This window comes from Hyaena hyaena, unplaced genomic scaffold (genome assembly GCF_003009895.1).
Source record: "Hyaena hyaena isolate Hyena2069 unplaced genomic scaffold, ASM300989v1 scaffold_785, whole genome shotgun sequence".
NCBI classification, from domain to species: Eukaryota; Metazoa; Chordata; class Mammalia; order Carnivora; family Hyaenidae; genus Hyaena; species Hyaena hyaena.
The window spans coordinates 854,843-881,606 of NW_024081420.1; the positions used below are offsets into that span (position 1 = coordinate 854,843).

Here is a 26,764-nt window from a genome sequence, read left to right on the forward strand (position 1 = left end):
TTTATCTGATATGTGATTTGCAACTATCTTTTCCATTCCATTGGTTGCCTATTTTATGGATTGTTTCCTTTGCTGTGCAGAAGCTTTTAATCTTGATGAGGTCCCAATTGTTTATTTTTGCTCTTGATTCCCTTGCCTTTGGGGATGTGTCAAGTAAGAAATTGTTGCTGTTGAGGTCAAGGAGGTTGTTTACTGGTTTCTCCTCTAGGGTTTTGATGGTTTCCTGTTTCACGTTCAGGTCCTTTATCCATTTTGAGTTTATTTTTGTGTATGGTGTGAGAAATTGATCTAGCTTCATTCTTCTGCGTGTTGCTGTCCAGTTCTCCCAGCACCATCTATTAAAGAGGCTGTCTTTTTTCTATTGGATACTCTTTCCTGCTTTGTCAAAGATTAGTTGGCTGTATACTTTTGGGTCCAATTCTGAGTTCTCAATTCTATTCCGTTGGTCTATGTGTCTGTTTTTGTGCCAATACCATACTGTCTTGATGATGACAGCTTTGTAGTAGAGGCTAAAGTCTGGGATGGTGATGCCTCCCGTTTTGGCTTTCTTCTTCAGTATTACTTTGACTATTCAGGGTCTTTTGTGGTTCCATACAAACTTTAGGATAGTTTGTTCTAGTTTTGAGAAGTATGCTGGTGCAACATTGATTGGAATTGAATTGAATGTGTAGATTGCTTTGGGTAGTAATGTCATTTTAACTATATTAATTCTTCCAATCCATGAGCATGGAATGTTTTTCCATTTCTTTGTGTCTTCTTCAATTTCCTTCACAAGTTTTCTATAGTTTTCATCATACAGATGAAATAAGATCTCTTATATCCTTGGTTAGGTTTATTCCTAGGTACTTTATGGTTTTTTGTGCAATTATGAATGGGATCAGTTTCTTGATTTCTCTTTCTCTTGGTTCATTGTCGGTGTATAAAAATGCAACCGTTTTCTGTACGTTGATTTTGTACCCTGCAACTTTGCTGTATTCTTGTATCAGTTTTAGTAGGCTTCTGGCGGAGTCTGTCTGGTTTTCTATGTAGAGTATCATGTCATCGGCAAAAAGTGAAAGTTTGACTTCTTCGCCAATTCTGATGCCTTTGATTTCCTTTTGTTGTCTGATGGCTGATGCTAGGACTTCCAGCACTGTGTTAAACAACAGTGGTGAGAGTGGACATCCCTGTCGTGTTCCAGATCTCAGGGGGAAAGCTCTCAGTTTTTCCCCGTTGAGGATGATGTTAGCTGAGGGCTTCTCATAGATGGCTTTTATGATGTTTAAATAAGTTCCTTCTATCCCAACTTTCTCAAGGGTCTTTAAGAAGGGATGCTGTATTTTGTCAAATGCTTTTTCTGCATCTATCGACAGGATCCTATGGTTTTTATGTTTTCTTTTGTTGATGTGATGTATCACATTGATTGATTTGCAAATATTGAACCAGCCTGTAACCCAGGAATGAATCCGACTTGATCTTGGTGGATAATTCTTTTTATGTGTTGTTGAATTCGGTTTGGAAGTATCTTGTTGAGGATTTTTGCACCTGTATTCATCAGGGATATTGGCCTGTAGTTCTCCTTTTTTTGTTGGGTCTCTGTCTGGCTTGGGAATCAAAGTGATGCTGGCTTCATAAAATGAGTCCGGAAGTTTTCTTTCGATTTCTATTGTTTGGACTAGTTTGAGAAGGATGAGTATTAATTCTGTTTTAAATGTCTGGTAGAATTCCCCAGGGAAGCCTCCTGGCCCAGGGCTCTTATTTGTTGGGAGATTTTTGATAACTCATTCGATTTCCTCACTTGTTATGGATCTGTTCAGGTTTTCTGTCTCTTCCTGTGCGGATTTTGGTAGTGTGTGGGTATTTATGAATTTGTCCATTTCTTCTAAGTTGTCTAGTTTGTTGGCATATAGTTTTTCATAGTATTCCCTGATAATTGCTTGTATTTCTGAGGGGTTGGTTGTAATCAGTCCATATTCGTTCATGATTTTTTCTGTTTGCTCTCTCTTTTCTTTTTGAGAATCCTAAATCAGACTGTTCTTAAATTGCTTGCATTCTTGTTCTGGTTTCTAGGGCCTTTATTTTACAAGTTCAAACTAGGGGAAAAAATCATCTTAAATGGTCCTTCTTGAACCCTAGTGGTCATCATAGGAGTCACCTGAAGTGATTGTTAAACTGTCTGTTGCAGAGCCACATACCCACAGATCTGATTTAGTAGGTCAGGGGTGGAACTTAGGTTTTCTTTTTTTTTTTTTTAATGTTTAATTTTGAGATAGAGAGAGAGCATGAGTGGGCAGGGACAGAGAGAAAGGGAGACACAGAATCCAAAGCAGGCTGCAGGCTTCAAGCTGTCAGCACAGAGCCCAGTGCAGGAGTCACACTCATGAACTGCAAAATTGTGACCTGAGCCAAAGTGGACACTTAACCGATTGAGCCACCCTGGTGCCCCATTGTAATGTAGATAGATCTCACTGTAAGAAATACTGATCCAAGATGCTAATCCTTTAGTTTACTATTTTTCTCTCTATTATAACTGTTTTTCAAAGAATTGGTTCTGTTTATTTAGAGCATAAACTAAATTTGCAAGTACTGTGGAGAAGATTGTGAAATTCCTTTCTATTTGACAGTACTATAGTGATATTTTTCTCAAGTAGCATTTTTTGCTTTAAATCTATCTCTCTTATTCTTTTTGTAAAAATTGATTCACATTTACACCTTTAATTCATTTGAAATTTATTATTGTATGGTGTGAGGTAGGCTTCTGTCCACCCCTACCCCCTGTCATGGACATAACCAGTTTTCTTAGCACCATTAAGTGACTTCTCCAGTAGTTCTCAAATATGGCCAGAGGATCTCTGGAAAGAGAAATTTCTGAGATTCTATTATAGGGTCCACAAAGCCAAAACTATTAATAATACTAAGATGTTACTTGTCTTTTTCACTTGCATTCTCATGGATGGAGAGTAGGTTACCACAGGCTACAGTGACATGTGATGACATTATTGCTTTAACAGATAATAAACTGTATGCTATGTATTGTACTTTCTAAGATTTTTAAAAATGTTTTATTTATATTTGTTTGATCCCTTCTTGGTTTTGATCAATCTGGCTAGGGCTTATCAGTTTTGTTAATTCTTTCAAAGAACCGGCTCCTGGTTTCGTTGATCTGTTCTGCCGTTTGTTTGATTTTGATACCATTGATTTCTGTTCTAATCTTTATCATTTCCCTTCTTCTGCTGGTTTTGGGCTTTATTCACTGTTCTTTTTCAGCTCTTTTAGGTGTACAGTTAGATTGTGTGTTTGAGACCTTTCTTCCTTCTTTAGGAAGGCTGGGATTGCTATATAATTCTTCTTATGACCACGTTTGCTGCATCTCAGAGGTTTTGGACTGTCATGTTACCATTTTCATTGGCTTCCACGTCCTTTTTAATTTCCTCTTTAATTTCTTGGTTAACCCATTCGTTCTTTAGTGGGATGTTCTTTAATTTACAAGTAATCATGGTCTTCCCCAATTTTTTCTTGTGGTTGATTTTGAGTTTCATAGTGTTGTGGTCTGAAAATATGCACGGTATGGTCTGGATCTATTTGCCTTTGTTGAGGGTTGACTTGTGTCCCAGTGTGATCTGTTCTGGAGAATGTTCCATGTGCACTTGAGAACAATGTGTATTCTGCTTTAGGCTGAAATATTCTGAATATATATTTTAAGTCCATCCAGTCCAGTTTGTTAGTCAAAGCTATTGTTTCCTTATTGGTTTTCTGCTTAGATGATCTGTCCATTGCTATAAGTGGGGTGTTAGAGTCCCCTAGTATTATGGTATTATCATCAATGAGTTTATTTATGTTTGTGATTAATTGATTTATATTTGGGTGTTTCACATTGGTTTGGGGCATAAATATTTGTAATTGTTAGATCTTCTTGGTAGATGGGCCCCTTAATTATGATATAATACCCTTCTTCCTCTCTTGTTACATTCTTTGTTCTGAAATCTAGTTTGTCTGATGTAAGTATGGCTACTGCAGCTTTGTTTTGATGACCATTAGCATAATAGTTCTCTATCCCCTTACTTTCAGTCTGTAGGTATAAAATGAATCTCTTGTAAGCAACATATAGATGGGTCTTACTATTGTATACATTCTGATACCCTGTGTCTTTTGATTGGAGCATTTACATTTAGAGTGAGTACTGAAAGATACGAACTTCTTGTCATGGTGTTGCCTGTAGTGTTGGTGATTCTGATGATGTTCTCTGGTCCTTCCTAGTGTTTTTTTTTGCTTTGGTCTTTTTTTGTTTGTGTTTCTTCATTTGAAGAGTCCCCTTTAAAATTTCTTGCAGGGCTGGTTTAGTGGTCACAAATTCCTTTAGTTTTTGTCTCTGAAACTCTTTATCTCTTCTTCTGTTCTAAATGACATCCTTGCTGAATAAAGCATTCTTGGCTATATATTTTCCCAATACAGCACGATGAATATATCCTGAATATATCCTCCTTTTTGGCCTGCCAAGTTTCTGTGGATACATCTGATAAGAACCTGATCTGTTTTCCCTTATAGGTTAAGGACTTTTTACCCCTACCTGCTATCATAATTCTTTCCTTGTCTGTGTATTTTGTGAATTTGATTTGACTATGATATGCATTGGTGATGGTCGGTTTTTGTTAAATCTAATGGGAGTTCTCTGTGCTTCTTGGGTTTTGATGTCGGTGTCTTTACCCAGATTAGGAATGTTTTCTACTATGATTTGCTCACATAAACCTTCTGCCTCTTTTTCTCTCTGGTCACCTTCTGGGACTCTTATTATTAGGATTTCTCTTTAATAAGTCACTGAGTTCTCTAAGCCTTGTATTGTGATCTTTTGCCTTTGTTTCCCTCCTTTTTTGTGTTTCCTTATTCTTTATAACTTTGTCTTCTGTATTGCTGATTCACTGCCCTGCTTCATCCATCCTTGCTGTCATGGCAAATATCATTTGAGATTGCATCTCAGTTATAGCATTTTTAATTTTGCCCTAACTAGATTTTATTTTATTTATTTATTTTTTACTTCTACAGAAAGGGAATCTGTAGTGTCTTCTGTGCTTTTTTCAGCCCCAGCTCATATTCTTACTATCATGGTTCTAAATTCTTTTTCAGACATCTTACTTATATCTTTGTTAAGTTCCCAGTTGTCATTTCTTCGTGTTCTTTGTTTTGGGGTGAATTCCTTCATTTTTTTTCATTTGGGAGGGAGAAAAAATATTAACAAAAATTTGAATATTCAAAACAAAAAATCAAGTAAAGAAAGCTAGATCCTAGGTGTGTTCAGCCTGCTTGTTGAAAGAAGCTTGATAGAGAAAAAAGGGAAAGGAAAGAAAGAAAAGGTAAAAATATAAAAATTAAAAAAAATTATAGACTAAAATAAAGAAAATGAAATAGAATAAAAAATTTTTAATAAAAGATAAAAAAATAAAAGGCAAAAGTAAAAAAATATTCTCTACAAGAAAGAGCAAGAAAAGAAAGAACGAAACATAATTTAAGCAAAAACAGAAGCAAGGAAAATGAACAGATGAACCTGTGAACAGAATGAAACTCAAATGAAGTTACATCCAGTTTCCCCTAGAACTGTAACTATGAAGCACTCTATAATCCATACACTAAGCAGGTGGAGTGACTTGTGCTGGTATTCTAGGAAATGTGCTTGGAGTACACAGTTGGGTCAGGCTTGGTGTAATGTCTCCATTCTCCACTAGGTGGCACTGCTTAGCCTACTGGAGTGGATCAGTGTGGTGCGTAAGTGCATGTGTGGGAGATGTGGAAAAGGCTTCACCCAGCTCCCTAGTCTCTGGCACAGGAACTTCACTACCTCACCAACCGATGATCAAATACCCCTCCTTTGTCTCCGGCCTCCATCCACTCCCTGCTTCACCCCGTCTGTGTCCCAGCTGTCTGCCTGCCGGGCAGCACCTCCCTCCAGTGTTTTATCTCAGATGGGATGTGTTTCAAACCTCACACTTGAGACCTCCGTGGCCTGGACCTCTTCCAACTCTCTTGCTGAGCAGTGGCCAGGTACCGGCTTGGCCTGGAAAAGTTTCATGCGATCGTGCAGTGGCAGAGATTCAGAGATTATGGCAAATCACAACACACAGCTGGCCCCAGGTTTTGCCACACTTTGGCATCTTTGTCCCAATATCAGCAAATGTGGCTTTTCTCTGGGGTCCACTGGGACCTTTGCCTTCCGGGAAGCCCTATGGTTTCTACCAAATGCTTTCCAAGCAGGGGAACCACTTCTCCTTGTGTTATGGCACATGGACCCCTAAGGCTGCACTGCCTGCTCCTGGGAATTCGCCCTACTTCCTTACCAGAGCACCACCAGGCATTGAGCTCCAAAACTTAAGACTCTGTGCTCCACTGTTTATAGAATCCTGGTGGTATTGAAACCCTCTCCCTTCTCCCCATCAGTGGTTTTGAGGAACAGATTACTTATTCAGTCTCCCTAAGAGAGTTTGCACTCTTTTCTCTACAGCTACTTTCAGAGGAATGCCTTTTTTGCAGGATCCTGGTGCACTGCACTCTCCCCCTTCTTTCACTCTGTCCTCTATCCATGAACAGAACTCCCTGCCCTCTTCAGCTTTTCTTTTCTCCAGTTCACCTCTCCGCACTGCATACATGCTGATTTCTGTGGCTCAAGTTGTACAGGCTCTTGGGTTAATCCTCAGATCAATTTCCTAGGTGTCCACAACAGTTTGGTGCTGATCTAGCTGCATTTCAGGGACAAGATAAGTTCAGGGTCTCCATGCTGCTTTGTCTTTTTTTTTTTTTTTTTTTTTATGTTTGTTTATTTTTGAGAGAGACAGAGCACGAGCAGGGGAGGGACAGAGAGAGAGGAAGACACAGAATCCGAAGCAGGCTCCAGGCTCTGAGCCATCAGCACAGAGCCTGATGCGGGGCTTGAACCATGAGATCATGACCTGAGCCGAAGTTGGATGCTTAAGACTGACCCAAACAAGCACTCTTGTTCTGCCATCTTAACTCCTACTCTCCATTAATGTTTATAATCACTGTATGGCTTGAAAAGTATTTTACACATAGTATTATGTAAATTAAATTTATACAATAACCAATAAAGTAGGTAAGACAGATAATAGTATCAGTGTTGTATATACAACAGGGTTTCTCAGCCTTGCACCATTGACAGTTTGGGCCAGATAGATCTTTGTTGTAGGGGCTGTCCTGTGCATTGTAGGGTAACTTAGCAGCATCGCTTGTCTCTACCCACTAGATGCATTAGCATTGTGCCTTCTCAGTTGTGGCAGCCAAAAGTATCTCTGGATATTGGAAAATGTTTCCTATGGAGCAAAATAGCCCCCTATTGAATCACTGTTATAAAGAAAGTAACAGGTTCTTAGAAATCGAACGACTTAATGAAGATCGTATCTTTTGTAAGGAAAAAAAGACAGACCATGAGACTGTCTATCAAATCCAGTGTTCTTTTCACTATATCTGACTACATCATCAAGATAATAATTTTCAAAGGTTTCATAGTAGTAGTTCAAGCAATAAAATAATGTGACAAATTAGCAAAACCCAAGTTTTAGGTACAGGGCACAAGAGTAGACCCCATTTAGATCAGTACCTGTTACCTACTTAAATTAATGTCAACTAATCTACAGTGTCTAATAGAAAGCATCTTATATGTTTATTCACTATGTATTGACTCATACTATGTAGGTCATATCATCCTAAGCTCTTTGGCATATAGCAGTGTCATATAATATGGAACTTAAATTCATATTGGGAAAGAGGAAGTGGAGAGCAGGTAAGACAAGGCTTTCAGGAAAGGCCTCTCTGAGGAGATCACTTTTAATCAGACATCTTGAAATAATATGAAGGAGTAAATTCAGGCAAAAGGAAATTCAGATCGAGGCCACAGAAGTGAAAAGCTCATAGGCAGGAGCTTACTTGCCATGGTGAAGGAACAGTAGGTATGTCTGTGGTTTTTGACCACAGTAAACAAGGTAAGGAGTCACACAAAATCATGTTTCTAGAGGGAGTCTGGGGCCAAAGCATGTTCACTTAGCCCACAGAAGGAAACTTAATGTTTATTTTAAATGTTAACATGAAATCTTTGGAGGGATTTTGGAGCAGAGAACTGATTTATGTTTTTAATTTTTTTAAATGTTTATTTGTTTCTGAGACAGAGTGTGAGCAGGGGAGGTGCAGAGAGAGAGGGAAACAGAATCTGAAGCAGGCTCTACGCTCTGCTCTGAGCTGTCGGTACAGAGCCCAATGCAGGACGTGAACCTGTGAACCATGAGATCATGACCTGAGCCAAAGTCGGAGGCTTAACCAATTGAGCCACCTAGGTGCCCATGATTTATGTTTTTAAAAGATCAGTGGCTATTATATGGAAAATAGGGACTAGAGACAGACAACAAAATAGGAAAATAAAAGACTAATAATGGAATAGAAACAGGAGATATGATGAGAAGTTGTCATGTTCCTGAGATTGAACCAGTAAGACTTGCTCTTGGAAGAATCAGGTGTTTGGCCTTAGCACTCTGAAGAAGGGGAAGACTGGAACAGAAGCAGGTTGGCAGGCTCAGAACTAGTAGCTTCAGGGACAGGTTAAATTTTAGATGTATAATACTCATCCAAATGAAGATAGGTAGTAGGCAGTTGAATATCAACATTGGATTCAGGAAAGGGTTAAGGTGCGAATGTTAATGTAGGAATTATCAGCATATAGAGGTTACTCAAAGGCATGGGTAGGTGAACTCCTCGAAGCCCAAAGAGTATTGATTTAGAAGAAAAGAGCCTTTGGAAAGCTGAGCCCAGGTCATCCTAAATTTAGAGGGCAAGAAGCAGAAGGAGGGCCAGCAGAGGAGCTACTGTGCCTCAGGCAACTAGAGAAAAAGGTATTTCAAGGAGGAGGTGGTTGCCTTTGTCAAATGCAACTGAGGGGCCCAATAAGATAAAGACTGAGAATTTGATAAGAGCAGGAAGGACAAAATCCTGACCAGAATGAATCAAAACAAGAATGGGAAATGAGAAGATAGAGTGAGTATAGAGTATTTCTTTAAGGGATGGTCTTGGTTTTAAGTTTTTTTGTTTTTGTTTTGTTTTTGTTTTTAATTTAAGTTCAATTTATATATAGTAAAATGCAGCTATCTTAAGTATATTTTGTTTTTAAATATAAGATACTGCATTTTATTTGTATGCTGGTGGAAATAATCCAGTTGGAAAGAGTGAGTTCATGATGGGAGAGAGAAGACAAGTGCAAGAGCAAGGCATTATGTAGGCAACAGAGGTAGCACTAGTGAAGGGGTTGCCTTAGATGCAGGGACTGTTCATCTGCTATTTTAGTAGGGAGGGCAAGCATAGAGCTGTAGAAGGAGGGAGGGTCATAGATTTGTTGGTGACAGGTGAGAGAGTTCTCTTCTCATTGCTTCCTAATGAAATAAGAAGTTAGATTTTTGGTTGAGAATGAAGAGAGGGTAAGGGAGTTGGAGATTGAAGGAGAGAAGAAAACAGAATCGTGAGAATGGTAAAATGAATTGACTGGAGAAATGTAATAGGATTGCTCGAGTCCTATTTGAGGTTATATGTATTTGCATATTTTCATATAGAGAGTGTATATACTTAAATATATTATAACTTTATTTTAAAAAAAACAACACAGTTATTATCTAGCTCTGTTGCTAGATATAGGTATAGATATACAGTAGATATCTGGTATAGGCATACATTAGGCACAGAAACCCAGGTCTGAGGGCTCTGCAGGGGAATCTGATGGAAGGAAGAGAGCAGGACATGAGCATGAATTGTGCCCTGGGAGGTGGTTCTGGCCCCTGACCAAAGATAGATATGAGGACATGAGGCTCTTGAGTGCTGGGAAGTAAAACAGGCAAGTGATTGGATTGGCCAATCTCATGGGGTTGTAGGAGTGAGCATCCTAAAGAGTGTTAATTGGACAGTCAATAGCTGGTGGTTAGAGAATGAGATTCTTAAAGTTAAGATTTGGGGGCTTGATAGTAGTATATGAAAATGACAAGAGTTTGGATCTGTTGGGGTAGGTAGCTGAGGTAGGGTGTGGAGAGGATGGTTGGAATGAAGGAGAGAATCAGGGAAAGAGTTAAGAGTGCTGGATGATATGTTTTCAATCATATGCGGAACAGGAGAAACTTAACAGAGGACTATAGAGGCGGGTAAGGCGACAAAATAGTTAAGGAGAGGCAGGGAGGCAAACCACAAGAGACTCTTAAATACTGAGAACAAACTGAGGGTTGATGAGGGGTAGGGGAGAGGGGAATATGGGTGATAGGCATGGAGGAGGGCACTTGTTGGGATGAGCACTGGGTGTTATATGGAAGCCAACTTGATAATAAACTATAATAAAGTGCTGGATGACTGTCTCCATGGTGGGAGTCTGTGGGAAGGCTGGTACAGAAAGGAAGGCAATTACCTTTGTCATACTACATACTACCTGGGCAATGGGAAGGGTTGGAAGGATGTCATCCATTAGCATGCACTATAAAGGAGAAGTGAGTTTTGAGAGAAAGGGAGAAAAAGTGGTCTGGTAATACTTTTCTCTGAGGGTGGACAGGTTTCAGGTAGAACAAGAAAGGAAATGGAACATTCAGAGACCAGGATTAGGATACAGGATAGATACTGCTGTTGGCAGGAGTGAGCTCAAGGTTGGAATGGAAGGATTTGGAAGTTGGGGACTTCTTATCTTCACTTGAAGTAATTTTGCCTTAGAAAATTATCATATGTTATTTAGTTTATTGAAGGAATTGTAAAATGTAATGTAGTTTTTCAGGAACCAATTTGATCCTTAATTTACTTTAAAACGTGTGTTACAGGAATGGTTTGCAGTCTATGTAGAACTTAATCAGCAAATTGCAGCACTCTTAAATGCTGGGGATGAGGAAGATCTCGTGGAACTGAAGTCACTGCAGCAACAACTTAGTGATGTTTGCTACCGACAGGCCAGTCAGCTGGAATTTAGGCAGAATCTCTTACAAGCAGCTCTTGAATTTCATGGTGTTGCCCAAGATGTAAGTGTCTACTCTGATTGCTTTTCTTTTCTTCAAATGATCTGGACACTTATCTGTACATAATTTTTGCAGGTTTGCATGTCTCCTAATTATTTTTCTGGAACAATGAAATAATTTGCTTGTGGGGAGATGATAAAGTTTTTTTTTTTTTTTAATTTTCACTTTTAAGTCATTTTGCATGCACATAAACCTGTTTTGTCTAAATAGTGGTCCAGCCTAGTTGATATATTTATTTTGTTTGTTTCTCTGTTTATGCTTTATAACTTAGATTGAAATGGAACTTGCAGTACCTTTTTTTTTTTTTACATTCTGCTGACCTGGATATAAATCCTTGTCTTCCTGGTGCATGAATCTGTGTGTTCTGTCTTTCAGATAACATATATTCTAATTATTCGTCCTGGTCTTTTAACAGCATAGTCTTTTTCAAGTGTAATTGTGATAATCTCATTAGACATAAACCTCATTAATCATTAAACACTTTAGATGCTGATTACATCAGGGTTATCTCTTTGGTGTCCCTCTGCTTTAGTTGTCTCAGCAGTTGGATGGCTTATTAGGGATGTTGTGCGTAGATGTAGCACCAGCTGATGGAGCATCGATTCAGCAGACTTTAAAACTGCTTGAAGAGAAGCTGAAAAGTGTTGGTAAGCAGATTTTAAAAATGCTGAAACATAAGGGTTCTTTTTTTAGAAATACCATTACTATGGTTAGAAAAGTCACCTTATACTGAGCTAATTAGAATTATTTATAGGGAACAAAGGAAAAATTAGTATAAAATAGGTTTTATTCCTTTGAAGGGTGTAATACATGGTAAAGTTTTTATTTTTCATTGATGATCAGTCACCCTTCCTTCATTGGGCCTTTAGCCTTTCTTCTTTACCCAGCTATATCTACAGGTGCTATGTCTTGCATATCCTATAAACAGTTATTTGTAGTGCATGCATAAACTGTAATTAGCTGTGAAGTGTTTTGTGGTAAACCTTGTATGCCCCAAACTGTGTTTTATGCAATGATTTTTGTTGTTGCTATATCCTAACCTTGTGAATACATAGTCGGTTTGGTTCTGTGCATTTGTTTCTCCAAACTGGGAATATTGCCAAGGTTACCTACTCTCCCAAGGGAAGGATGGTCCCATTTCACTTGACACCAAGCCTTTTAACATTTTACTACAGTAGGAAGGAAATACAGTGAATTTCCGTAGGTCATGGTGGAGAGAAGATAGTAGATGTACTAATGGGAAGGGAGGGTTGTATTGAGGGGGGATAGGAGGGCAAAGGGGAATGGAGGCAAGGAAGCAGAAACTTGAGATCCAGAGTTAGTAGAAAATGATAACCCATCATTGAACCAGATTAATTATTGAAAAAGATTTAAGGGAATGGGTTTGAAAAATCATGTTTGTATGGGCATTTTACTTGTTTGCAGTCTTTGTTATTTTAACATAATAGGCATAGTACATATTTTATATCTAATATGCTGAATGCATTTTATTTCCAAATGTCAGAAGCTTTTTGGAGTCATATTTTTTTTTCTCCTTAAAAAAAGAGAAAAAAATTCCTCTACACTTGTCTAGCTTGGAGTACTGTAAATATACCCTAAATGTTGCTTCTCATTTGGTATAAGCTGGATGATGCCTATACTCAAAATTTAAAATATTCAGCATCCTTTTTCACAGTGATAATACATTGCTTGAATGCTTTGAAGTCTTGTAACTCTTCTACATATTTTTGAACAAAATGTTTGCTGTGTTCTCCTAAAAATTGGACTCCATAAAAGCAGAAAGGAAACAAATTGAAAAATCTTGGTAACCAAGATCGAAATTCTCACACTTTCTTCCTGCTTTCAATTTTGAAAAATAATCAGAAATTCTCTTGACGGAGAATCTGGCCTGAGAAGGAGCTCCAGTTGGGGTTTATTGCTTGAAGTGTTCAGAGGCCTCCACCCCAAGGTAGTTTAATGCACAAAACTGTCCCACTTGGAATCCAAGTACAATTGAGAGGATTTACTTGAGGGAGGGAAAGCACCTCCTTTGTTTAAGAGATTAAATCTAGGCACTTTTGTTTTAGATGTAGGATTACAAGGTTTGCGTGAAAAAGGTCAAGGACTTCTGGATCAGATCTCCAATCAGGCATCCTGGGCATATGGAAAGGATGTCACCATTGAAAATAAAGAGAATGTGGACCACATACAAGGAGTGATGGAAGATATGCAGCTTAGGAAACAAAGGCAAAGTTTGACTGTTAATGTTAATATTTGCTAAAATAACAAATATTAAAATAAGTGAAATAATTTATATTTTTCATACAGAGTGCAAGTTCTAACCTGTGATATAGTAGGCATGTAGTAGATTTTGATGAGTGGAATTATCCTGTATAATTGTACTAACATATAATGACAATTTGTTCAATTAATGCTACCTTTCCCCTTTTTACCCACTGGTAAAATTTCAGTTACACCCATGTACTTCACATTCCATATCTTCAGTGTAGCCTGTGACTCTTCTGTGTTTTAAGAAAACCCTTTTTGGAGAACTTTTTGGTTTAGAGTTGCTATTAAATGTGTCATCTGCATTGATCAGCTTCTTCATCTGAACTTCTGACTCACCAATTGTCACACATCCATTGTACTCATTTGCTGTGCAAGGATTAGACAGTAGCTTCTGGGTAAGAGGCCATTTAGTTTTCTTTGATATAAGCAAGAAATTTAAAGGTTCTTTGAAAATTCAATTTGCAGTAGCAACTGAAAAGCATTACAAAGTAGAGGGTTAAATTAATATATGGAAGTACATGAAATTTTAACATCATCAGTAAAACCTTACAAAACCCATCATTGCATCACACAGAAAATACTCATTAAGCAGAAATTCCTTCTAGCCTCATACCTGCAAACTTACCCATTTCATTGTTTATTCTAGTCCCAAAAGATGATATAACTCTGTTCTCTTCCTCTTCTACTCATTCTCTACTCTGATCTCTGCCTCTCATTTAAATGCTTAAATCTCTCCTATTAAGAAAAAAATTGTACACCTGCATATACTGTCCTCTTCAACTCCTTCATTGTCATCTAGCCCGAGAGTTCTTGCTGAGAGCTTAGTCATTTGAAGGTCTAATCTGCACTCATACTACTTCCTCACTGCCTGTCATTTACTTTTCAATCCTCCTCAGCCTGACTTCTACCCTCACCATTTCACTGCCCTTCTTACTGAGGTCACCAGTGACTTTGTAATTACCGTATTTAATAAATGCCTGATCTTGCTCAAAATCAGGGAATATTTTTGGTCTTAACATAGCTTGATCACGCTGAGTAGCATTGGACAAAACTAACATTTGCTTTCTTCTTGAAACTTTCTGACAACTTTTTCTTCTTTTGAAAACACCCTCATCCTGGCATTCTGTTTCTTCTCAGTTTTCTTCACTGATTTCTTGTTCTCTCACTGATTTCACTGCTTACAGGGTTTGTTCCTCTTCTCATTTTATGTGTTCTCCCTGGACAGTCTTACTACTTTAATGACTTCATGTGATTGTGACTAAGTATTTATGGTTCTGACCCCACCCCTGCCCTTGCTTTAGACCCGCAATTCCTCTTGCGTACTTAGTGTTTGCCCCATACATTCCTCAGACCTCGTATGTTCAGGTAACATTCTCTTCTAATTTTCTAGGTAAAGTTACCATCAGCTACCAAATTTGGGATTTATCATAAAATCCGTACTCTTCCTCATCCCTTATAGCCTAGTTAAATGTCTAAGTTCTACTGTCTCTAGATGCTGAACGTTTTCTGTTTAAGATCTTCTCTCCTATCTGCCTCTCGCCTTGCTTCTCTCTAATCTGTTGTACATGACAGTAAATCTTTGTAAAGTGCATATCTAATCATAAAACCCCACTCAGTGACTTCCTGTTTTCCCAGATAAGTTCCATCTCCTTGAAATAGTATAGGAGACCCTTCATAATTCAATTCTGCATAATCTTATCTCTTTCAAATTTCTCATATAAACACAGTTGTTTTTACTTTCCTGAATGCATTGTGCTGTTTCATGAATCTATGACTTAGAATACTTCTTTCTTCATTTTCTAGCTGATCGACTCCTGCTTATTCTTCTAGACTCAGGGATACTTATTTTTGGAAGGCATTTTAGCTTTGTAAGGCATGCTTAGTCACTTGTTCCTCCCTCTCCCATAGAACTCTTTATGTAGCTCCACAGAAGCACTTCTCACACTGTTTCTTTAGAAGTCTACCTCCCAAAATGGGACCAACTTAATAGGTGAGACCATGTCTTACGTTTTTCAAGCACATTATCCAAGACCTGACAGTATTAAATTTATCTGCAATACCATTTTCATCATTAAAGTCTCTTACATTGTTTCACTTCAGACTTTAAAAAATATTTGTCATCAAGGGACTTCCTTTTAGTCCCTTGTAGAATTTGCTTTAAATAAGGCCATTTTAGTAATAATATTATAGGCTTTCATAAAGGAGATCCTTATAAAAAAAAATAGCCTTGTGAGAGTGGTTCCTTATTATTGTTCAGCTTCCTTGAGAACATCAACTGTAGTGGAGCCTAGTACCTCTTTGGTAACTTGTGGTTGGTGTTTGGGATTGCAGTGAATTCTCCCTTCTGCCTAAAGTAACATGGAATTGCATGCGGATGAAGGGAATGGATCAGAGCTGAGTTAGATTAAGTCACCTTGAAAGCTTAATCTGTATTTTAGATAGGGCAGCCCACACTAAAATTCAAAAATTCTTGGGGTGCCTGGGTGGCTCAGTCAGTTAAGCATCCGACTTTGGCTCAGGTCATGATCTTGTGTTTCATGATTGTGAGCCCGGCGTCGGGCCCTGTGCTGAGAACTTAGAGCCTGGAGGCTGCTTCAGATTCTGTGTCTCCCTCTTTCTCTGCCCCTCCTCTGTGCGCACGCACTCGTGCTCTCTCTCTCTCTCTCTCAAAAATAAGTAAATATTTTAAAAAATAAATAAAATTTAAAAATACTCTGAATTGTATTTCTCAACACCCAGAGACCAATAGAGCTTTATTTCTTCTTTGGAAAACAGATGGGAGTGTTTTTGGTTTTTTGTTTTTTTCTTAATTTAGAATTAAATAGTGCTTTGGGTATTGTAATGTAAAGTGTTAACATTTTTGTTTTATTTCATTGGAACATCCTCAATTAGTATTTAAGAAGCTTTACTTTTTTTTTTTTTTTTATGTTTTATTTATTTCTAGGAGAGAGAGAGAGACAGCGTGAGCAGGGGAGGGTCAGAGAGAGAGGGAGTCACAGACTGAAACAGGCTCCAGGCTCCGAGCTGGCAGTCAGCACAGAGCCCGACGCGGGGCTCGAACCCACGAACCGCGAGATCATGACCTAAGCGAGAGTCGGACGCTTAACCGACTAAGCCACCCAGGCGCCCCAGGAAGCTTTACTTTTTTAAAAGTTTTAAAATTTATTTTGAGAGAGGGAGGGAAGATGCGTGTGTGCGCACATGTGAGAGAGAGAGAAAATGGGGGGGGGGGGGGGTGGTAGGAGAGAGAATCCCAAGCAGACTCTGCACTGTTAGTGCAGAGTCCAATGTAGGAAATCATGAGATCATGTATGACCTGAGCAGAAATGAAGAATTGGACCCTCAACCAACTGAGCCACTCAGGCACCCTGAGAAAGTTTAAATTTTATCTTTGAGGCTTATTTAAAGCTAGCTGGCAGTGGAGATTTCTTTGGGTTTGAGTGTACCACTGTTTGTGCTTTGCTTCAGTATTTTGCAGACTCCATTCTATCCAAGGGTGTGTGATTAGGTATCGTTCAGGTATCTTGAGGTTTTGAAGTGTTTTGATGTAACATAGATATCCTTAAAATTGTTACAGTCAGTACAGGATAGTTGAAGTCTCCATGGTGTGTAGGATTAAATATTTTAATATACTATAAAACCTGTGTGCCAGGTGGTGATTAACAAAAATGAAATGATGTCTTAAATTTATATGTTTGGGTTTATTAGATGTGAAGACATGGTAGATGTGCGAAGGTTAAAGATGCTTCAGATGGTGCAGTTGTTTAAATGTGAAGAAGATGCCGCCCAGGTAAAGATCAATCAGGCACATGATGTAGTTGTCTTCTCCTAAAATATTGATTTCATGTCTTTGAAAAGTGTACTTTTCATGGTCCTATGGAAGTAAATGCATTAAGTTAAGTTCTAGTTTATCTTGTTAAAATAATAAAGTGGTTTTTTTTTTTTTTTTTATTTCTTTCCAATTACCATACTGGTCTCATTTGAATTATCTTCTCAATGAAATTCTCCATTTAGCTAGAAATTGGAATTATTTATTATTGTTGACTTGCTTGTCAGCTATATGCAGGATTAAGGTTGGTGTATTACATTGCTTTTTAACCTGCAAGAGGGTTTTTTCAACTAGATCAACAATTATTTATTTATTTATTTACTTATTTATTTATTTATTTTAAATGTTTATTTTGAGAAAGAGAGCAAGAGGGAGAGAGAATCCCAAGAAGGCTCTGCATTGTCAGCACAAAGCCAGATGTTGGGCTTGATCTCATGAACTGTGAGATCATGACCTGAGCTGAAATCCAAAGTTGGATGCTTTTGATTTCCAACTGGTTGACTGAGCCACCCAGGCACCCCCCACGTGATACTAAAAGAGTACTTCCCTTGGGGCACCTGGGTGGCTCAGTTGGTTGAGCATCCGACTTCGGCTCAGGTCATGATCTTGCAGTTCATGAGTTCAGGCCCCATGTTGGGCTCACTGCTGTCGGCACAGAGCCTGCTTTGGATCCTCTGTCCCTGTTCCTGTGTTTCCTGCCCCTCCCCCACTTGTGTTCTCTCAAAAATAAATAAACAATTTTTAGGAAATAAAAGAGTGCTTCTTTTTAATATGTCTTGTCTGTAGATTTTAAAATTTTGAGGGGGAGGAGAAGTCATTAATTCATATAGCTCAGCATCAAATGAAATGAGCTATTAAGAACTTAGGTTATAATTAATGGATTAATTAATCACATGGTAGTAATTTTTCTTATAAATATGTTGTGATATAATAAGAGTTATGAATCTAGCTTCACTGTTCTTTATTTTTATGTAGGCAGTAGAATGGCTAAGTGAACTTCTGGATGCCCTGCTTAAGACCCACATCAGATTGGGTGATGATGCTCAGGAAACAAAAGTTTTACTGGAAAAGCATAGAAAATTTGTTGATGTTGCACAGGTGCAGAACTGGTTATCTTCCTTTTCTACAAGCTCAGTGTTTGAATAGCTTTCTGCATGATTATAATGTAACTTAACCCTCCAAGTCCAAGAAGGTTAGTCATGTTATTCCAGAAATATCACAGAACTAAGAAAGTGTCAGCTGGTACATCAAAACTAGCCTACATAGACTTGAGAGGATTTGTGTTTTCCTGAATACAGGTTCTGTATGCTCCCTCTAATTTGTGCTTTATTTTATGCCATTTATTAGGCAATCCAACTGCTCATTCACTAAAATTAATAAGAAATACGTGTTATCAGTAAAGTAAAAGTCTGTTTCTTCATCTTATCAGTGTTAGTTTAACAATACAAACTGTGTGTGTGTGTGTGTGCGTGTGTGTGTGTGTGAGAGAGAGAGAGAGAGAGAGAAAAGTGTCTTATTTTCCTTAATAACTGAACTCTCAGTGAATAGTTGTGGTTTACTGTGTGGGATGTAAAGTGCCCTATAAAGTGTCCATTTTCACCTACTTCTTGGTTAGTGAATGGGCAGACATTCTTTTTGGCCAGTGGAATTGAGCAGACTGATAGGAGGAAAACAGAATAAGAGAACAAAGCCTAACAAGGAAGAAACTTACTAAAAAGTATTGCTTTTTTATCCTTTTTTTTTTTTTTGCATGCAGTTTAATTTATAGTAGTAAGTGCCAGTGGAGTCATTCAGTATTGATTTCTGGTAGGGTTACTTACTAGCAACTACAGTCCTTCTGCACACTTTTCCATCTCTCTTTTCAGAATTCTTTTATTGTAATTTCACCTATACTTTTTGTTTATTTGTTTTTAGAGCACTTATGACTATGGAAGACAGTTGCTACAGGCCACAGTTGTGTTGTGCCAATCTCTGCGCTGCACATCTCGATCATCTGGGGACACACTTCCTCGACTGAACAGAGTATGGAAACAGTTTACGATAGCATCTGAAGAGAGAGTACATAGGCTGGAAATGGCTATTGCGTTTCACTCAAATGCCGAAAAGGTTCGCTTTTTTAAAAAAATATAGTCTCAGTAGTATTTATTGCCAGGCTTTAAAATGTATTACTTATAATATTATAATTATGTAGTTAGTTTGGGGTTTTTTTCTCATTCCAACTTCTATTAATCCTACTGTTTAAAGTTTGTTTAGAGATAATATATTCTTAGAGAGTTCGGGTGAAATCTTAGTAACCCACACCAGTGCTGGCATGCTGTGCTCGGAGAAATCCAAAACCCTCCAGGAGTCCTCTCTCAACAGTGCTTCTCTTCTCCCTAGACCTGGCTCCCAGAGTGTGCTCTCTCGATTCGGGGTGGCACAACTTTATCTCTTTCATTATGCAAGGAAAGGATACTGCCTCTGCATCTGCTACTAACTGTCTTAACATTTTTAAAAGGACACTTTGTAATTTTATAATGTTTAAAGTAAAGACTACCCAACTCAAATAATGAGAATAAGGATAAAAATAAAATTTTTTTATGTGTTATCTGTAAAGATTCATTCTAGAATTTATTATTTAATGAATTCATTAGTCCCAGAAATCAAAAATGAAATATGTCGTATTATTTGGGCAGATTTTCAGCAGAGCTGTTTTCAGAACTCTGCACAAGAAAATTTACAGCACCCAATCAATCCTTACATTTCTCCTCTGAAGAGGAGCTTCATTATGTAGGTAACTTTGTTGTGATCTTGCACAATGAAAGTTTATGTGTGGAGGATGTTCAATATAATATGAAATATGAGAAACCTAAGACGTAAGTGTGATAGCCTAGTCTATAGAATAGAAGAGATGTTATCAGGAATTATATAGTTTCTGTCTTGTTATGCAATACTTCTGTTGGCAAGTGTTCATAGTTAACTCTTCCTGAGCTGGTCACTGAACTGCACAAGTCAGTGTTTTGGTTTAAAATAGGCCTAATGATGATAAATGTGAAAGTATATATAAAATGGCTTAACTTGTTTATCTACTAATTGTTTTAATGAGAAGTTTTTATTGAAATATATTAACACAGAAAAGTGTACAGATCATAAATGTTGAGAGACTTTGTTGAATTCAGTCTGTTTGATGAATTTTCACGAAGTGAACACACCTGTGTAATCAGTGCAGTATCCAAACAACAGAACATTGCCTGTACCCCAGAAGCTCTCCCACCCTTTTTTAGTCACATTGCTCCTTCTTGCCCCTCCCTCCTAAGAGTGACTACTGGCACAATTTCTAACACTACTGATAGCTGCTACTTCTTAACTAACCTGAATTTTAATTAATTAATTAATTAACATACAGTGTAGTACTGGTTTCAGGAGTAGAACCCAGTGATTCATCTCTTACATAGAAAACCCAGTGTTCATCCCAACAGTGCCCTCCTTTATACCCATTGCCCATTTAAGCCCGTCCCACTCACCTCGCCTCCAGCAACCCTCAGTTTGTTCTATATTTATGAGCCTTTTATGGTTTGTCTTCCTTTCTGTTTTTATCTTATTTTTCCTTCCCTTTCCCTGCGTTCATCTGTGTGTTTCTTAAATTCCATATATGATATTGCTTTCAAAATGTATCTGTGAGGCCACTCTGGAATACAGTATGGAGGTTCTTCAAAAAGTTTAAAATAGAATTACCTCTGATCCAGCAGTTGTGCAACGAGGTATTTACCCAGAGAATTCGAAAATACTCACTCAGAGGGATACATACACCCTGATACTTATAGTAGCATTATCTACAATAGCTAAACTATGGAAGTAGTCCAAGTGTCCATCCATAGATGAATAGGTAAAGAAGGCAGGTCATATATACAAAATGGGATATTACTCAGCCATAAAAAAGAATGAAATCTTGTCATTTGCAGCCACATGGAAGGAGCTAGAGGGTTTAATGCTAAGTGAAATATGTCAGAGAAAGACAAATACCGTAAGATTTCACTCATATGCAGAATTTAAGAAACAAAGAAAATGAAGAAAGGAAAAGGAGAGAGAGGCAAACCAAGAAACAAACTCTTAACTATAGAGAACAAACTGAAGGTTACTAGAAGGGATGTGGGTAGGCAATTAGTTAAATAAGTGATGGGATGCATCACTTCATTCCAATGAAGGAATGCATTTGTGATGAACATAGAGTATTATATGGAAGTGTTGAATCACTGTATTGTACACCTGAAACTAAAACTACACTGTATGTTAACTAACTAGAATTTAAATAAAAATTAAATGTATCTGCAAGGACATTTTAAGATCTAGACTTCTTTTAAGAGGTCATATAAGAATGTAAATGGTTGACAAATTTTGCATAGAGAATTAATGTTTCTTTTTCTTCTGCTGCTACCTGGCCTTTTTTTTTTTTTTTTTTAATCATGCCTATAATAAACTCAGTTATAGGTTACTTACTGTTCAAACCTTTGTAAAGCTTTTTGTTATCAGACGGCATTTTCTTCTTGGCTGTGTTTTATTTTATACCGATATGCATAAATATAATCATAGGTATAAGCAACTTAGTATAATGACTGAGAATATATTTAAATTGAATCTAGAACTTCTTACAAAGTCCTTTATGAGTAATGCTGAAATGAACAGATTGGATTAAGTAAACTAGCAAAAAAAAAAGCTGCAAAAGTAAATACTTCTCAATTCCCCATATTTTCTGTTTATTTTTCTTATAATCTAGTGTGCATCTTAGACTTAAAGCACATCTCACTTTGGACTAGCCACCTTTCAAGTGTCATAAGGCACATGTGGCTGGTTGCTACTGTATTGACCAATGTGGGCCAATGCCTATAGACTTACCTATTATAAATTACAGCATTTTCTTTCTTCCTTTCTCTCCTCACCTTTCTAAATCTAGATGGTAAGAGTTAAGGAAAAACTAATATTTTATCAAGGACTGTAGAACTTCCTATATTTGTTGAATTACAGTCTTAACACTTTACATCAGGTGAGTTAGCAGATCGGTTTTTAAAATAACTCATGTCTGTCTAGGTCATCCCGTCAGTTCTGTGTTTGTATACTTGAATATATGTGGTTTTGCATTTATATTTTCTTTCATTTTTTAAAGTCTTTTCTTAAGCTTATTTATTATTTTGAGAAGAGGGTGAGGGAGGGACAGAGAAACAGAGAGAATCCCAAACAGGCCCCTGTCCTATTATTAGCGCAGAGCCTGACATGAGGCTCAAGCTCATGAACTGTGAGATCATGACCTGAGCCAAAATTAAGAGTTCGATGCTTAACCAGCTGAGCCACCCAGGCACCCCTCTTTCATTTATAAGTCTGTTTTGTTTGAGATCAAAATCTATATCTCAGTCACATCCCAAGCTGCTAAATAAACATTTAGTACAATAAATACTTAACGAATGAAGGAATATTTTGTAAGCGCAGTTTGAACTTACTTTCCAAATAGTAGTTTAGTATTTTTTTTTTTTTTGTAAATCACTATAGACATTTTGTATTCCAATTATATATTATTAGTAAGGATTATGTATTTCATTTTGTTTGAAGTTTTTGAGCCAGCTTCACCAGTAATCCATCTTGTATAAGGGTATACGTGAAGATACTAAGAACACAACAAAAATATTGAATTTACATGAGCTTGATTGCCTTTCTATATTTCTTGATTGATGATACCATTTTATTTGTTGCAGATTTTGCAAGACTGTCCAGAAGAGCCTGAAGCTATTAATGATGAGGAGCAATTTGATGAAATTGAAGCAGTTGGGAAATCACTTTTGGATAGATTAACTGTTCCTGTAGTTTATCCTGATGGGTATGGTACATGTTCTTATAATTTTGTCTTTTTATTGGTGAGGTTTTAAAGTGAAATCATCAAGAGAGGAAAATCTGTTTTTTTTTTTAAGCCAAGTAAATTAGCTTTGGTTCACGTCTTCAGTTCCTACAATAAATTCATTTGTAATGAAAAGAAATGCAAACTCAGCTGTTAGCAAAAGTGGATTTGATACCTGCTGCTATCAAATGTGCTTCTTGACAGCTTGTTGTAGAAGGAAGATCATTGATTAGGTTGATACTCCTGGGTTCTAAGCCTTGGTTGTTGATGATAGGGAATAGGGTGACTTTAGGCTTCATCCAGGGAAAGGAAGGGAAGTGGAGGGATGTAATGTATAGTGAGCTTATAATATATCAAGCACTAAGTTAAGCATTTCACTCCATTATTTTTGACCAAACAGTCCTAGACCAGTATGATTATTCTTGATTTACACATGCAGAAATGAAAGCTCAGAAAGATTAAGTGAGGTGCTCAGGATTTCACAGCTTATAATTGGAATTGCAGTACAGTGTCAGGTCTGTCTGGCTCCAAACCCATTGTCTTTTCAATATGCTATATGGATTCCTAATTTGTTCATTTGTAAAATGATGGGGTCCTGATTTCCACATTCCTTTTACATAGCAAAAGTTGATAGTAAAAGTAAGAAGTAATTTCAGGCAAATAAATTGGCCAGTAGATGAATCTGAAGGAGTTTCATCCCTGAAGATCCTAGACCTTCTCATTGAAAATAATGTAGAAGTAATCCAGAGGATGTTTAATTCAAATGACAGAGAAGCCAAATCATTGGCTACATCTTTCTTACCATTATAGTATACTGGATAGGATTGTGGCCTCTGGAATCATATTTCTTAGGTTTAAATCTCAACTCTACTACTTAGTAGCTGTTAACACGTTGGGCAAGCCACTCAGCTGTTCTGTGCCTCAATTCTGTCATCTAAAAAATAGGGATATATTATTTATAATTCCTCAGGTTACAGGGGCAGGAGAATTACATGAGTATGTAAGTGTATATAAACTACTTAAAACCAATCTGATACATGGTAAGTGCCACTACTGTGTCATGAAATTCATATGATTATTTGGAATTTATTTTGGGAAGATACAATTTTATTCCATCGAAAGAATGTAACTCATAGTCTACATTTATGTGATCTTTGGTCATAGCCAAACTTGAACCATCAGAAGTAGCCTAAATACATGTTACATATCTACAGTATATAAAAGAATACAATCTAAACATTTATAAATTCAGCTTGTAACAGTATTAAAGGTTGCCTTCTGCTTGTCCTATGAACCCCCCACTCCCATTTCTACGTTTCACAGTCAGTTGTTAAACCATTTCCTGTTCTATTCAGGTCAGCCTAGGAGCATCTGTAACTATCATTTTTGCTTGGGCTTCTCCTTGTTCCACAAATAGGCCATATAGCATTTCCTCATGTTTTTAAGATTGAAGAATAAATACTGTGTATTCAGATTTTACAACCACCCTTAATGTTTGGAATTATTATTCTGTTCCATTTGTAGGATAACCTTTTGTTGCTATACAAAGTTTGACGGCAAGCTTATTCAGATTTCTCTTTTGAAACCTTGTCCTGGAAAAATAAATTAGATGATCTCTCTGAATTCACTGTTTGAAGACTCAGGTTCCAATCTTGGTTTCCCCACTGTGTGATCCTAATTAAGTCATTTAATTTCTAGGCCTTAGTTTTCTGATCTTAAAAAATGCAGATTTTAACCAGATAATTTTTTATTACATTTATTTATTTTTGAAAGAGAGACAGAACACAAGTTGGAGAGGGGCAGAGAGAGAAGAGACACAGAATCCAATGCAGGCTTCAGGCTGTCAGCACAGAGCTCCATGCGGGGCTCAAACTCAGAAACTGTTGAGATCATGACCTGACCAAGGTCAAGCGCCACCCAGGCGCCTCTTAACCAGATAGTTTCTAAGAACATTTCTAGCTCTAAGAGATTCTAATGACTCCGACTACAGTATCTTTTCAAGTAGAATAACATTAAATGGTTTTATCTATTCATCAGAAATGATGCCTTAACATGGAAAGGATATTTTATTTGCCAGCTATATTAAACAGTTGATATACATAGCCCTTATCATTGAAGGACACATACAGGTTTTATATTTGTGTAGGCTTATGCACCTTAAGCTGACAAGTAAAATATCTCCAGTGTTTCATTGTTTCCTTTATGGTTTCATTGTTTGGTGCGTTGTTCAGTTTATTGAGATTATCATAAATAAACATTTAATACCACTAATCTATTTCTTTCAACACATTTTCATATATTTTATACCATTTATAAAAATATTTCTCTGCAGGGCATCTGGGTGTCTGAGTTGGTTAAGCATCTGACTCTGATGTCGGCTCAAGTCATGATATCATGGTTCATGAGACTGAGTCCTGCATTGACCTTCGCACTGAATATGGAGCCTGATTGAGATTCCATCTATCACTCTCTGTCTCCTCCTCCCTGGCTCATGCTCTCTTTTTCTCTCTCTCTCAAATATTTTTTAAAAGGATAAAAAATAAATTTAAAAAAATGTTTCTCCTACTGAATTACTACTCAAAGATAAACGGTATGGTCTGCAAATGAAGTAACGCCATATTACATAGATAATTTTTATGGTATTCTTTGCTTCCTTTTGCATTTGCTATGGTCAGTGGATTTGTATTAACCTGATTGGGATTTTTCTGTTTTGATTTTTAGAACTGAACAATATTTTGGGAGTCCAAGTGACATGGCTTCCACTGCAGAACACATCAGAGACAGGATGAAACTGGTTAGTCTCAAAAGGCAGCAGCTGAGACATCCTGAAATGATGACCACAGAGAGCTAATAGCTACCAGCTTCCCACCAATCGGCAGTTCATAATCCCGCATGTCGTTGGCATACTACAGCATTAGCTGCAATACATTAAGATACATTTCACAGCCAGGATAAGCCTCATTTCTTTCCATTTTACATTTCTCTCTACATGTTAACACTTTGCAACTACCAAGGCATAATTATTTAACATGCTTTGAGACCATAGACTCCAAGTATCTTAAAAGAAGGAACTGTAAACATTGCACTGAAAACTTGCTTTAAAGCTTTATCTGACCTGTCAATTTGTAGATGAACAACTGATAATAAGCTTTGAATGGTGCTAATAAGAGTTTAGGAATTCTCTCTATAAAAAAATGGTTGACCTTCCTCCCCAGGTGATTGTAGTAAATTTAGATTATAGTTAAATTGTTACTAGTAGACAGTGGTGTACTCAAAAATTTTACTTTGTAATTCTTCAAAATTGATTATTTTTATTGTGTCAGTATGAAAAAAATCTTCAGATCTTTGATATATCATATTCATTAAAAGACAGTTTCCTATTTGTATTGATAATGTATTAAAAATTGTTTGTGCTTAATAAAAGGCTTCTTTTAAACATCTTATTTAATTTGGTGGTTATATACTATTTCCAGACATGAGTGCCTTATTTAAAAGGGCATTCTTAGGATCGTGAGGCTGGCTTAATATTTGTTTTTTTCATATTGATTGCATGTATTTTAGCCAGGAAATTCATATGTAAGCATGTAAATGTAATAAGCATGTTTAATTTTGAGAAATAATTGTGAAGAGCAATTTAGATCTTAAAGAACTTAAAAATAATGGAATACTATTTCTAATTGTTCTCTTCTTCAATTTGAAAAATGTTATCCAAATTATTAACTACCCTGAAGATACTTTATTATTGGGGAGGAGGTATGGGGAAGAAGACATAATATATAATTATTACTTAAGTGTAATCCTTTA

The 26,764-nt window shown here is 37.1% G+C and overlaps 1 protein-coding gene across 3 annotated transcripts in view; it reads left to right on the forward strand.

Annotated features, from left to right (window-relative positions):
* Nucleotides 1-26,403, forward strand: part of SESTD1 (SEC14 and spectrin domain containing 1) — a 143,723-nt gene extending 117,320 nt beyond the window's left edge. For all 3 annotated transcript variants that reach the window (XM_039219064.1, XM_039219065.1, XM_039219066.1), the window contains 8 exons: nucleotides 10,809-11,003; nucleotides 11,533-11,647; nucleotides 13,067-13,226; nucleotides 16,977-17,058; nucleotides 18,073-18,195; nucleotides 19,012-19,203; nucleotides 22,821-22,942; nucleotides 25,682-26,403. In XM_039219064.1, coding sequence (XP_039074995.1) covers nucleotides 10,809-11,003; nucleotides 11,533-11,647; nucleotides 13,067-13,226; nucleotides 16,977-17,058; nucleotides 18,073-18,195; nucleotides 19,012-19,203; nucleotides 22,821-22,942; nucleotides 25,682-25,811 — 1,119 coding nt within the window. In that variant the 3' untranslated portion in view covers nucleotides 25,812-26,403. The remainder of the gene's footprint in view (nucleotides 1-10,808; nucleotides 11,004-11,532; nucleotides 11,648-13,066; nucleotides 13,227-16,976; nucleotides 17,059-18,072; nucleotides 18,196-19,011; nucleotides 19,204-22,820; nucleotides 22,943-25,681) is intronic.
* Nucleotides 26,404-26,764: the final 361 nt, after the last annotated feature.